At 33.7% G+C, this 13233-nt stretch overlaps 1 protein-coding gene across 1 annotated transcript in view; it reads right to left on the bottom strand.

The window, feature by feature from the left end:
* The window catches only part of LOC128998906 (homeobox protein engrailed-1-B-like), a 57458-nt gene extending 54174 nt beyond the window's left edge, over positions 1 to 3284 (bottom strand). The window contains exon 1 of the mRNA XM_054425262.1: positions 2939 to 3284. Within this exon, the coding sequence (XP_054281237.1) occupies positions 2939 to 3284 (346 nt within the window). The remainder of the gene's footprint in view (positions 1 to 2938) is intronic.
* Between the last annotated feature and the right edge of the window lie 9949 nt (positions 3285 to 13233).

Here is a 13233-nt window from a genome sequence, read left to right as displayed (position 1 = left end):
ACAACCTAAAAGTTTATTTATTCTATAATCATTCATTCTTTTTACTGTCTCAAGATTTTAGCCTTCCAGGAAACATATTTGCATTATATGTTACATAAAAATGTGAATAAATAGTTCGCATAGATGGCTTGGTTTATTGGTGTACGACCAACGGTTAATGTATTTTAATGGTTCAGTAGTTAGTTGGTAATAGTAAATTAGTTCATAGTCATAATAAAATAATACTCAATTTTTCATTTTCATTAGATAAAGTTGTAGAACGAATTACGCTATACGTGTTTATTCATTGAATATATTACATTTTACACAATATTGTAACATTAGTATTTAATATTATTATTCTTAGCTGATAGTTTTGTTTCGTTATGTTTTGTTAGTTATGCCTTGTCATCTGATTGTTTCTATTTTTATGTAATTATTGTTTTGCCGTGATGTAACAAATAAATTAAATATATAATTTATCGTGTTTTGAGTTATAAATTTAAATATCTCCGTATTATTCCCAGTGTTGTAAATACAATCTGTATACTGATAAAACTATATGTTTATTTTAGCCTTCAATGTATTGCCTAATATTTCACAGCTTCACTCACACATGGTAACATAATTTATCCCATCATTAAACGCCCCCACAAGAGTACCCTTATAACAAGGACTACTTCCCTAACACATGCTAGAAGTGTCCCGCCTCGGCATTTAAAATGTCATTTGTCCCGACCAGCTGTTTCTTCTAAGATCAAATTGGTCCTTCTCTTGGTATAAAAAACAAAGTAATCTGGGATCCAGTAGCAGTAATGAATTCTTTCGGTTGGTTAGTCCAATCAAAGTAAATATAGTCAAAATTTCAAACAAAACATCCAATTAAATTGGAAAGATATTACACTTTATTTCAAGCTGCATACAAGACTTTTGTGTAACGGAAACAAATCAGAAAACAACAAAAAACTAGAAAAAATGTTGTGATTAAATTACAAAAAAACTACTTTATTCTATTTAATATATTGTTAGCTTTTTTTGTAAGATAGCTAAAGCAAGATTGGATAACCGTGTTTATATATTATAAGAGAACATTTCTATAATTTGCCGATATTTCCAAGGATTATGGATAACAACAAATCAATTTCCTCCATGCCGTAAGTCCTTTACTAAGTCAAAAAAACATTGCATTGGCTACGTCAATAACTGTTCTAACAAATGAACTAAAAAATCTCGTATTTACAATAAATACTAGACACTATGCTAGTGTATTTACATTGACAGTTTTAGGGAACGTTTCAACATTGGAACACCCTAAACTTTATTCCACGTATATTTCATTTGATTATTGTATTTCCAAATATAGTGTTTTTTTATTAATTCGATGCATGAACACAATTAAAAAAGATATTTTTTATAGCTTAGTTTTGGGATTAAAAAAAAAAAAGTCCGATTAACTTATGAATAAAATAAGAATCAGAAAGATGAAATTGATTTGCTACATTCTTCGATTTGTGAAATATGAACACCCTTCAATTTGGTTGGTTCTCTGGATTCATAATTTAGTAAATATTCGAATTTGCGAATTAGCGTTTACAATATAACCTTGCCTATAAATCAATATCATAGCTTGTTGCTAATGAATATAGATACTGTAATGTAGAAATTTTAATAAAAAGAAAAATTATGGTTGCAAAATAAATCTCCAACAAAGTAGGTAACATTATTTTTACGTTTAGAAATGGAGAATCGATCACTTAACATAATATCACAAGCTATATTTAAATTTTAACATAAAATCATAAAATTGTAATGAGAGTGAAAATTGATTTCCAAAATATATAGTAAATAGCTGAATATTTGCTTCGTACACGGTTATTATTTAATTATAGTCTTCTCTAAACGTGTTTACAGATGTTTTGCAACGCGGCCGGCGGCGGCGAGGCGACCGTCGTCCGTGATTATAGATTATAGATTGTAGATTATAATTTACAGATTACGGATTATATAATACAAACTTATTACATACTACTGCTTAATTAATTAATATTATTACTAAACGGTAGTACGAATATTCTTAATACACGGGTCTAGTATAATATGTTTGGTTTTTTATCAAAAGAAAAACAGTTTATGTTATACACTATTTCCAATCACAGTTAAATGGTTGACTATAGATGTATGGATTTTATTAGATCATTTTAATATGAATAGCATATTTAGGACATAGTAGGACAATACTAGCATTCTAGCATACTAGGACAAATCTTGACGTAACGTATAATAAATTTTGTATGTTCTTCCAATACTAAATATACATAAATGTATTTATTAAATTTATTTAGAAATTGAGCTATTCGTCTTAAATATTAAGATACATGTTATCGATTATAAATAAATGTTTGCTTTAATTAATCAATAAACGTGACCAGCTTTACTTAATTTTCTAAAATTAAATGAAAACTACTGGAACTATAAAATCAGTATTTTCATTACGCTTTCTAAACTTTGGTATAACTCATAAAAATGTAGACAAATTATATCGGGTCCTCTGATAAAAAAAAATGTTTGGCACCTGTTCACCTAGGTAATTTAGTAAAATCGCGTGCAATAACGTAAAAACTGCGTTTCTTATCATGCTACACCAACAAAGTGGTATATAATGTATTTTCTGATCATTTATAATAGGTAACTTATAATAGGTATTTAGACATACTCCTCCTACTACTATTTTCACTAATTTACCCGTAGTCATTTAGGAAAATATACATATGAATATATTGTTGTAACACATTTGATCCTAACTGTGTTTTACAAGAGACACTCTTCTACTACCCCAGATCCCCAGTATCCCCAGATAGATTGGTAACTGCTACGCTGTTCGGCCTCAGATATGTCTCCGAACAGCTCAATATGGTTGTATCGCTACATGTACGGTAGATAGGTATTTCTCAACACTCACCAGAGGAAGGTCTGTCCGAGTAGCGGGTGCAGTAGACCCATGCCGGCCACAGGAGAGGTTGTTGAGAGTCTGCAGCCGCCGGGTTGGGGTTTTGAGCTTCCGTTCGCCCTTCTTTGGACAAGTCTATGGGTGAACACTTTGAGTCTTTGCCGCCACCGAACTCCGGCCTGAGGATGTTGTCTATGCTAAACTTGAGGGTAGGAACCCTCGGCTCCGTGACCCGCGGGGGCGGACTCTCACAGCCGACGCTGAGCACCTCATCGTCGTCCTCGGCTGAGGCGGAACACGAGGTCGACGCCGTGTCCGAGTCGCACCGATAGACCATCACCTCTGACCGTCCGATCATCCCTGAACAACCGACACCTCTCGTCTCCCACACCGTCAAATCATCTCCGAGTGGTACTCTACCGAGGTCTCAAACTATCGTTACAGTTCCTGGGAGCCCGGGCGCTCCGGCGCGATCACATCTGTCTCGCGGTCATACCCGATAGTTCCGATATTGAAATGATATTTCGCTTAACCACGATGACACTCTTTTAACGATCGACAGATTCGTACGAATATTCGTGAATCACGGCGGTGAAATGGGCGGGGCTTAAAATCTAAACTGAAAATGTGGAAAGCCGACTTTCTAATCCATCGACGGCGTACGCTTCGACGTTCGGACGGTTACTAGTGCGCCAGCCGTGCTCGTGGGAGCGCCCAGAGGTGGGGGGAGAGGCGGGGCTTGTGTCATGACCAATCCCATGACTTGTAGGGGGCGGGGCCCAAGCTCCACCAATCCTCTCCTTCCTTCGACGTGTTTCGGACGTCCTGTGTGGTCTTTCCTGTCGGAATGTTCCTATATTATTTTGGAAGAGCAATAAATCGTGTAATAGAAAACAGTCTTGTTTTGCTGTGACAGCTCTCTCTCTTTCTATCCCTACCCTCACTGACGCTGGTTCTCTCTTTATCCCTCTCTCACCTTCCTACCCCTTACCCCCTCCCTTTTCTTTTGTCACACCACTCATCACGTAATACGCTTTCAACACGTCTGTCATGTAAACGAGGTCGGTGTAACGTTTAATAAAAGTTACAATCGAACTGACTGTTGAGCGATATATAAAGAAATCCAACAAGAGTGTGATTAGACGATCAAGCGAGTGGCGAACCCGCCATGTAGGCACGAACATCTCTGTGTGTGTGCTGTTTGTTGTCTAACCTATCGATTGTCTATGTCGCCTGTGGGCACTGGCACTGGCTAACTGCCTCAACCCGCTAACCTGCTAACGTGTAGTTCACATTGATGCACAACCTTCGCTCGTGAATAAAAATTGAAATCAACATTGTTATTTATACCTGGCGAAAATCAAAGGCAATTTCAACTCATGGGGGAAAAGCCTTCTGCTTTGTTTGTAATACATTATAATGTGTGAAGTAGCTGACACTTTCATCAACAAGAGCCTAAGCTCAAAGCCTGTTTTGGGTCAGAGGACGTTATATTGATTGATCTTTGATCTGTTAGTATATGAACAACTCTCTTTGTTGTCATTCGTTCTTTGGGACTCTTCAGCAATTGATGTCCAACTGTCCAAACTGAAATTCTAAGTTACTATAGTCTTTTATCAGCTAAATATTCCGTATCGAAGTTCCCGTTTTTACTCTGTTTCAGCATTGTATGAGTAGTCTATAATCACCACCTTTAGGTCCTTAGGACGTTTTAATACTAAGGGGAGTTAAAATGAAGGTAAAAGGTTTTCATTAGACTTAACCAATGCACTCACAACATCCTCTTCCTTGGGCGAAATCCTGATTGAATTGAAGGCATAGTGATGATAGAAACACTAGATTGTGTTAGCCGCAACCGCAAGGTTCATATTTGGTACATATTCTTTTTAGCCTATTCGTTTACGATATTAGCAAGATTGTTCACTGCAGTTTCCTTTTTTGTCTGCTGACGACCTGAAGATTTTTGTGGAGGTTCGATCTGAGTTGGATCAAGATTGTCTTCAGAGATGAGAGATCTCTAAATAGCATTGGTGACTGGTGCATGAATAGCGGCATGCATTTGAATACTGCACAATGTCATGTTATTTCGTTCAAAGTGGGACCAGGATCCTCAACTTTGACTACAGTTTAAATAGTATCAAACTATCTAAAGTAGACAGAGTGAAAGATTTGGGCATTATTATGACTCCTAATCTTATCCCATCCCAGCACTGGATCATATAACGGCTAGGGCTCAATTGCTCTCAGGATTCATATAGTACACGAGAAACGTCAAGTCACCAATTACACATGTGATCCTGTACAAGTCGTTGGTTCGCCCCATCTTGGAATTTGGTTCTGTCATATGGTCTCCATTTCAGATTTGTCACATCCGAATGCTTGCAAGAACACAAGATCCCTTCATTAGAATGCTTGGACCTAGGCTTGGCTTCAGGTATTTGGGCACACCTATCAGTGAGCTTGAGGTGCAGCTACAAATCCAACCATTACATATAAGACTGATACATATAAGTATGATCTTTGGCGCGGTTTTCCTATTCAAACTGATCAATTCCCTTATCGACTGCCCTGAACTTCTGCGGAATATTGATCTTGATTGACCTAGAGGAACACGCCCCAGAACCCCTTTCCAGCGACGCTCGCAGGCAATACTTTTTGCCTACTACAGTGGCCTGTCCAGATTGCACCGAATGCGGAGTCAAATTGCTGCCCAAATCGACTTTTTCTCCGGTTCAACTGCTTCTTTCAGAAGGAGGGTTGGCGTTGTGCTAAGTGAAGCTATGTGAAAGTTTTCATTCTGGTGGTACCATTAATGGACCGCAAAAGGTTAAAAGTGTAGTTAGTAAGGAAAACAAAAAGGGAACATTTGCTAAGTAGTTCTTGTTTTTGCTCAGCATATGATATTTTTCATTCTGTTATCATAGCACTATTGTTGTTATTTCGCATTTCTTGTTGGTTATTAATTTTCATACTTATATTATGTTATTCACTGTCCGTAATTAATGTTGTTATTCTCATTTCTTGTTGGTTATTAATTTATATATTAATATTTTCTATTATTCACTGTCTGTAGTAAGTTCCTATTGTCTAATGTTACATTCTTAGTTTTGGTTATTGGCGTTATTGCTAGGATGACGTAAGTGTTTTTACCCTTGTTATCGTTAATGTCAACTATATCTTTATTCGCTGCCTATGTTAATTTTTAATTTTAATTAGTTTATTTATGTTATCAATTGCTTGTTGAGTCTTTTTTCTCGTAGAACTGTAGTTTACTGTCCATTTGAAGTATTGCTCTGCTTTTCTCCCAATTTGCATTACATATTGACTGTTTGCATTGACTGTTTGCTTTACACATTCTTTAGAATGTCAAATAATGTTTTAAAGCAAATAATTCCAAGTATTGTTACCCTTTTTGTAGTTTGCATCAATAGTATTACTAGAAGGACACTTTCCAGATGAATTAAAGTTTCTAGGGTTTGTCCTGTTTATAAGAAGGTGTCTAAAGATAGCCAGCACTCTTCCTGAGTCTCTTGTCCCTGTGCTGTCAAAAATTATAGAACCAATAGTTTACAATCAGATCATCTTGTTTTTAGAGGAAAATTACATTTTGTACAGTTCTCAGTTTGGCTTTAGAAGGGGCAGGACTACCCAGGATGCCATGGACGATCTCATTTCCCAAATCTTGCAGGTTTTTGAGGCGAGGTCCTATGCTCAAGTTACCTTCTGTGCCTTGAGTGAGGCCTTCGATTGTTTTGATCACTCAGACCTTCTTTCAAAATTGCACTTCTATGGCATCCGGAGTGCTGCATTGCAACGTTTTGAACCTTACCTAAAGGATAGGAGACAAGTTGTGTATATTGATGGTGTTCAGTCTCACGAGGTTTACTTGAGATATGGGGTTCTCCAAGGATCTGTTTTGGGTCCTTTGTTATTTTAAATTGGTATTAATGATTTACCTCATAATGTGCAATGTAGAACCCTTCTTTACGCTGATGACACGACATTTGTTAACACTTCCAGTAACTTGCTGCATTTAAATAATTTGGTAAATAACTCTGTATAAGAAGCTTCATCTTGGTTTAGAGCTAATGGCTACCTCTTAAATAAAAATAAAACTGAAAATATAGTATTCTCTTTGAGGCCTGACGACCATGAATCTTTAGCTATAGAAACAGCTGTTAGTACTAAGTTTTTAGGTGTATCTGTTGACCAACAGCTTACTTGGAATACTCATATTGATCGTGTGACTACTAGACTTTCTAGAGTTGTTTTCTTGTCGGGGCGTTTGAAACTCTTTGTAACTCCAGAATATCCTATTAGCTTATTTTTTTTTTTTTCAATCAATAATTAAGTACTGATTGCTTGTCTGGGGCTATTGTTCAAGAGTTGAAGAAGTGTTAGTTAATATTACATAAAACAGTTAGAATTATTGATGGTTCAGCTGACCTTGAACATTGTAAGACTATTTTTATTAAATTAAAGATTTTTACTGTTATTAACATTTATATTTTAGAACTTATTTATTCTTGTTATTTATTCTTAAAAAAACTACCCGTCATGGTCATTAATGAAGATGTACATCCCTACAATACTCGTAGACATTAAATAAGTTACCAGCATCTCCGTTTGAGCAAATCTTTAAATAGTAATGTTGTTATGCGTAAGAAAGTTTATAATAAGGTAGTTAATAATGTAAATAACTCATAACTCATTTATTGAACCAAATTAATAAATACAAATTTTGCATTGGTCATGTCAATTAATAGCTTAGAACTATAAAAATAAACAATAGACAATGGTGCTTCAATAAAACTATACCAATTATACTCCTTTCAACAAAAAAACTAACTAACTAAACCCATCAGCGACACAATCTCTAACTCTTGGCCAAGAGGATTTTTTTTATTTGCTTTTTGAAGCTGTTCAAGAGTAATAATAATTAAATAATTATTAATAATAATAATAATAATAATTAAATAAGTATCAACAAAGCATATTTATAAAATCATTCAGTGACTGGCTGTTAAGAAATCCTTTTTAAAGTATTGAAGAGTTCCTGAAACAACCCGTGATAAGTCTGTAACTTTACATCCAAATATGTTAATTACTTCTATATATAGTCTATTTTCGTTCTCTTCAATTTTGTTAGTTATTAATACATTTTTTTAGTTGTTTATAGTGTATTGAGATTGTTAACCCTGTAGTAGAAAGGACTTGAACAACAGGCTCATACTCAATTTACCTCTGATTATTTACAAATTCGTCTTTGCTTTTTTATTTTTGATATCAAAATGTGAACCCTCCTTTGACTTGTCTCTTTACCATTCGCAAAATAATATCATTTGTTTAAACAATTATGGTTTAAATTCTCACTTAAATTGTAATTTGACAATAGTTAATAGCTGGCCCTTATTTTCTGTTTCACGAAAGTTGCATCAACACAATTTGCCGTACAGCTTATTTCCATTGGCACTTGGAAGTATTAGTAATTATTGAAAATTAGATATTATTCAAATTCAATTAATTGTCGTTAAGATATGAAGAACAAATGTTTGCACAGTTGTAACGATGGAAAGAGTCATATATATTTTTCATCGGTTCAAATCATATGAGTTATTATAGTAAAAAATTATAGTTTAATGTAATTTTCCTACAGTTACCCAACAATGTACATGTTCTCTCACTGATTTGAGAAAGCAAAGTGGCCAATTCGCTCATCCCAGATTTGCAACGTGAAGGCACGTTTCTTTATAAATTTATTTGTTTTATGGTAACTGTAGGAAAATATAATGTGCAACTCGAGTGCAAAGTACTAGTTGCACAAATAACTTTTAATCTCTGACATCATTAAATGCGTACTATACATTTGCTGGAGTTTCCTTTACCTAAATGAGTAGATTTAAGGATTTCGTAAAAAAGTAAGTAAAGCAGTTTTAATTCCATACTTTTGGCAACCTAAGATAGCTATTGAACTTTTAGAAAATTATAATCACTGACCTACCCAGCTTGTTGAATCATTATAAATAGTTCATTTAAATCCCTTGTGTTTGTGTATAGTTACACGGGATAAAAGTAGCAATGGCAACGAAGATGAATGTATCATCAACTAGACAAGACTAAAATGTAAGCAATATTAACGAATTTTCAGACCAGCTGTACGCGATTATGTAAAGCAATCTGTTAACATTTAAAATAGATTAAGGGGTGAGGGTTGAAATATTTTACTGGCCTATTGTCAATATAACCCCTTTAGCCATCCTGCTCTCCATTATGGACCTGTTAAAATTATAGACTTTGCTCCTATAAAGGTAAACTACGCTCGGTATATAAATTTATTGAAAACTTGTTGGGGTATTTGGTTATATGATAGCTATCATTGGATCATTGGATCTACCATTTGGTCAAATATAGAACATTAAACAAAATATCAAATTGGATTTCAACGTTCTTCATTTGATTTATTTGTCCACGGTAATAAGACCATTACAAATATGGACCAGATTGCTAGATTTTATCAAACTATAAAAATATAACAAATAACAATACGGCGACCTTTAAGTTTAAATAACACGTTTCTGAACAGTTAAGGCTGATTCACAATGATTTCACAATGACGTATATTTACTATGAGGTTTAAGCTAGGAGAGAACTTGAAATAGCCTAAAATAGTCACAAATTCAAAAACCTATACAGTTATTGGGGATTCACTTTTGGAACGTTAGGGCCCAGTTTAGGGCCAGTAAGTTACAGTAGGCCTAATTAATTAATAAGAACTCAGTAATTAATAAGAAGTAATTAATTATTTAGTCGCGATATTTTCACCACTTAACAGAATTGTTTAAGAGGTTGGCAGCCTTTTCATAAACATCAAGAATACAGTAGTACGGAAAGTCAATTTAACTTTTCCTAAAATATCCAACATTTTATGTGATCCAATTGTGCTCTTTTAAGTTTTGCAGTAAATAAAATACATAAAATAAAATAAAAATAACAAAAATAAATAGTAAAAATAATAAATAAAATAGAATAAAAACAACAACAAAATTAAAAAATAATAAATAAATAAAATAAAATCAAGTAAAATAAATAAAATAAAAATAAAATGCAGTAAATAAAACCCTAAATCTCACGAGTCGTATTTACCATGTAGTGCTGCCAGTTTGTTAAGCTACACGATACAATCAACAACTTATAATCAATAAACAACTTGTTTATAATCATAGTTGGATACCAGCACTGTAAACATAAACAAGATGAGCTTAGGGGCTCCGACCGGGACCAGCTCACATTGGCAATCGTGCCAAATCCTCTGTCATATCACGATCACGACTCGCCAAGACAATACTTCCATTGTTGTACTGAAACAGTACACAATTGTGAAACATTACAGTGATTGAATGAGATATAACAGGATCATCGAAACATGCTACACAATTAATAAATGTCAAAATAAATGAATAATTAATTTTAATTCTAGATAAACGTAACAGTTTACAAACAAAATGAGGATGTAACTTTTTACTATGGGTCAAAATAAAGAGAAACTTATGGATAAATATTTTTCCAAAATCGTTTTGTTGACTAAATATTTGCCTTTTTTTGTATATTTTACATAAACATTTGTTTATTTCAGTCGTTCCAACGGATCGTTATGAAACTTGATATCTATATTTAGGTAGAAGAAACTTACCTATGTCAGAAACAAACTAACTTGGTCCAATTCAAAATTTTTAAATGGTGGAATTTTTTCCTTAATTTTCTTTTTATTTTGGCCCATAGAACTATTTCCTGAACGGCTTGTAGAGATCAGTTCTATGAACATTAGCGTACATTCGTATTATACCGACCTCACCGATAAATCAACTTACAAATAAGAGTTTAATTAGTTTAAATAACCAAACCTTTCTAACCTAACCTAACCTAAGGGTTTTTACCAATTTAGGTGTGTGTTCGGAATCATATGAAAGTACCAAAATAAGTCAGAGGATTACTAGTTTAAAACCATTCATTATTAATTCGAGCACCAAATTGAAGACGGATTATCGAGTACATGTAACTAAAACATTTGTTATCATACACGCATCAACAGATAACACGGCGTGTATATACTTTATATACCTATACAAGCTTTATATACTTAGATTTCTCAGTCTAGGCGTCATAAATGTGTAAAAAACATTATTTCTACATTCAGGTTTGAAGAAGAAGTGTGGGACAACGGAATAGTTGACAGTAGTTTTCTGTTAATTTGGCCATCTACGAGATTTGAATAATGTCTAAATTTGATTACGTATGCTTGTATATCCGGGGACATAGAAAAAATCCCTAAATAAATCAAAAAGGCTATCAAGTGACCCGTTTTCACCTGTTACCTCTTGTTTTTTACTAGGTTTATTATTGTAAGTTGGTCTATTTAAACCTTTCACTTTGGATTATTTTCTGTGATTGGCAGATTTGTTTAGACTGTCCAGGTAATGCAGTTTTTCAGTTCAGTACGAAACATCTTCTTGGTCTGTCAAACCATAACAATAGTTTTAGCCAATGCTATAAAAAACTATAACTTGATTGAAACTACTATATCCTCTTTTACTATGCCTCTATAAATAAAAACAGGCATTATGTTCATTTCACTGTAAAACATCCTAAAAAAGAGGCCCCTTCCAATTTCCCTAAAACATTTTATTTATAACTTGAATGAGTACTGTGAAATACGTCCTATTCTATTAACTCTATCTCATGATGTTTTTTTAATTCATTAAAATTTTACAATATATTTTACTTGCGGACAATGTATACTTATTTTGCAAAACCCCAAAAAGTTCATGTATGACGCCGTCGACACCGATTCTATTGACTATGGGAGTCCGTTTTAGCATGTCCCATATAGAGAATAAGCTATTGCCATAGGTCTCATGGTAATACCTCGACCCGGGCCCGATTTACTTTTTCGTTTTGAGGTCCTCAGAGGCCAAAAACACCATCCGTTCAAATCCATATATATTTATTTATATATATGTGTCCGTTAGCGCGATAACTCGAGCAAAAATGATCCGATTTTGATGAAATTTGGTAAAAACGTGTAAACCTACGTTTATTCAAACGAGTTCGCGAACCAGCATAATCGGACTATGGGAACGGGGGTTTATGGGGGATTTTATGGATTAAAAATAGATTTTTCCCCTTTTTGACCCTAAAAACACAAAATTTCATAGTTTCTCTTCAAACCATTTTGTAGAGCTTAAAAAAATAAAAATTTGTATATTGAAGCGTTGTTGTATGGTAACGGTTACGGAGATGGTTAAAAAAGTTGTAAATTTAAAATCCCCATGTTATTCTTATGGATAATAAATAAACTGTTGTAGTTTGCTTGTTTATGGGTATATTTTAATCAAATTTGGCAATTTTTGTTTATTTCATACAAAGCTGTCAACATTTCAATAAAAAAACACACCTCAATATCTTCGCTGTAGCAGCAAACCTAAGTACTCACTAAAGTTAATGTTATTTAAGTAGGAAATAAATCTGACAATTTTTAGGGAATATTTTAGTAGAAATCCAGCCTAAATGGAAATTCCAGGGTAAATGGAAATTTGCTTAGTCTGTAGGTTTGCTAGGGCGGGGGTATTTTTGTATTCACCAGGTTTTATATAGGTATAGAATATTTAGACTTAATGGTATTTCCTGACAACAATTAATGGACTTAAATTGTTCGTTGAAGGCTTTACATTTTTTTAAAAATAAGGAGGTCTATAATCTACTTTTTGCTTATCTGACTTTTTGTTAATAACCTTAATCCTTAATCTAAAATAATCCCTGTTACTCAATTCTTGTTTTAATTTAAAGACTCCGATCTTTAACCTTTCTTTAAGTTATTTTTATTGTACTCTTTTAAATGTCCTACACTTGATGTATATAACATTATTGTGTACTCGGAACAGGCTTTATTCAGTGCCCGAAATTTGTAAAACGCAATTCCCGCTCTACACTCCTGTATTTCAAGGCGTTCCTGTTCATCGTTTGATTGTTTACAAATCGTTAAAACCAAACAATCAATTAATCCCTTTTGTAATTTTAATTATGTTCATTAATTTAAATTAATTAGGGTTGACTATAACTGCAAGAACTAAAATAAAATGCAAAAGTTCAATAGCAGTATGAAAATTATTTTATAACATTACACATAGAAATAAATCGAAGAAAACAACCAAATTTGTCTACTGTTATTAAACTGAATTTGGTTTTACTGTGAAAAATAAACGGAAGACAAGGTACTGGGTTTAAATCTTAATTAAAAAAGGGATGCATCA

Source organism: Macrosteles quadrilineatus, unplaced genomic scaffold (genome assembly GCF_028750875.1).
Source record: "Macrosteles quadrilineatus isolate MER2022 unplaced genomic scaffold, UCM_ALF_1.0 Scaffold_7__1_contigs__length_78375512, whole genome shotgun sequence".
Lineage (NCBI taxonomy): Eukaryota > Metazoa > Arthropoda > Insecta > Hemiptera > Cicadellidae > Macrosteles > Macrosteles quadrilineatus.
Note: the sequence above shows the minus strand (reverse complement) of the source record. Positions and strands in the feature narration are given on the sequence as shown.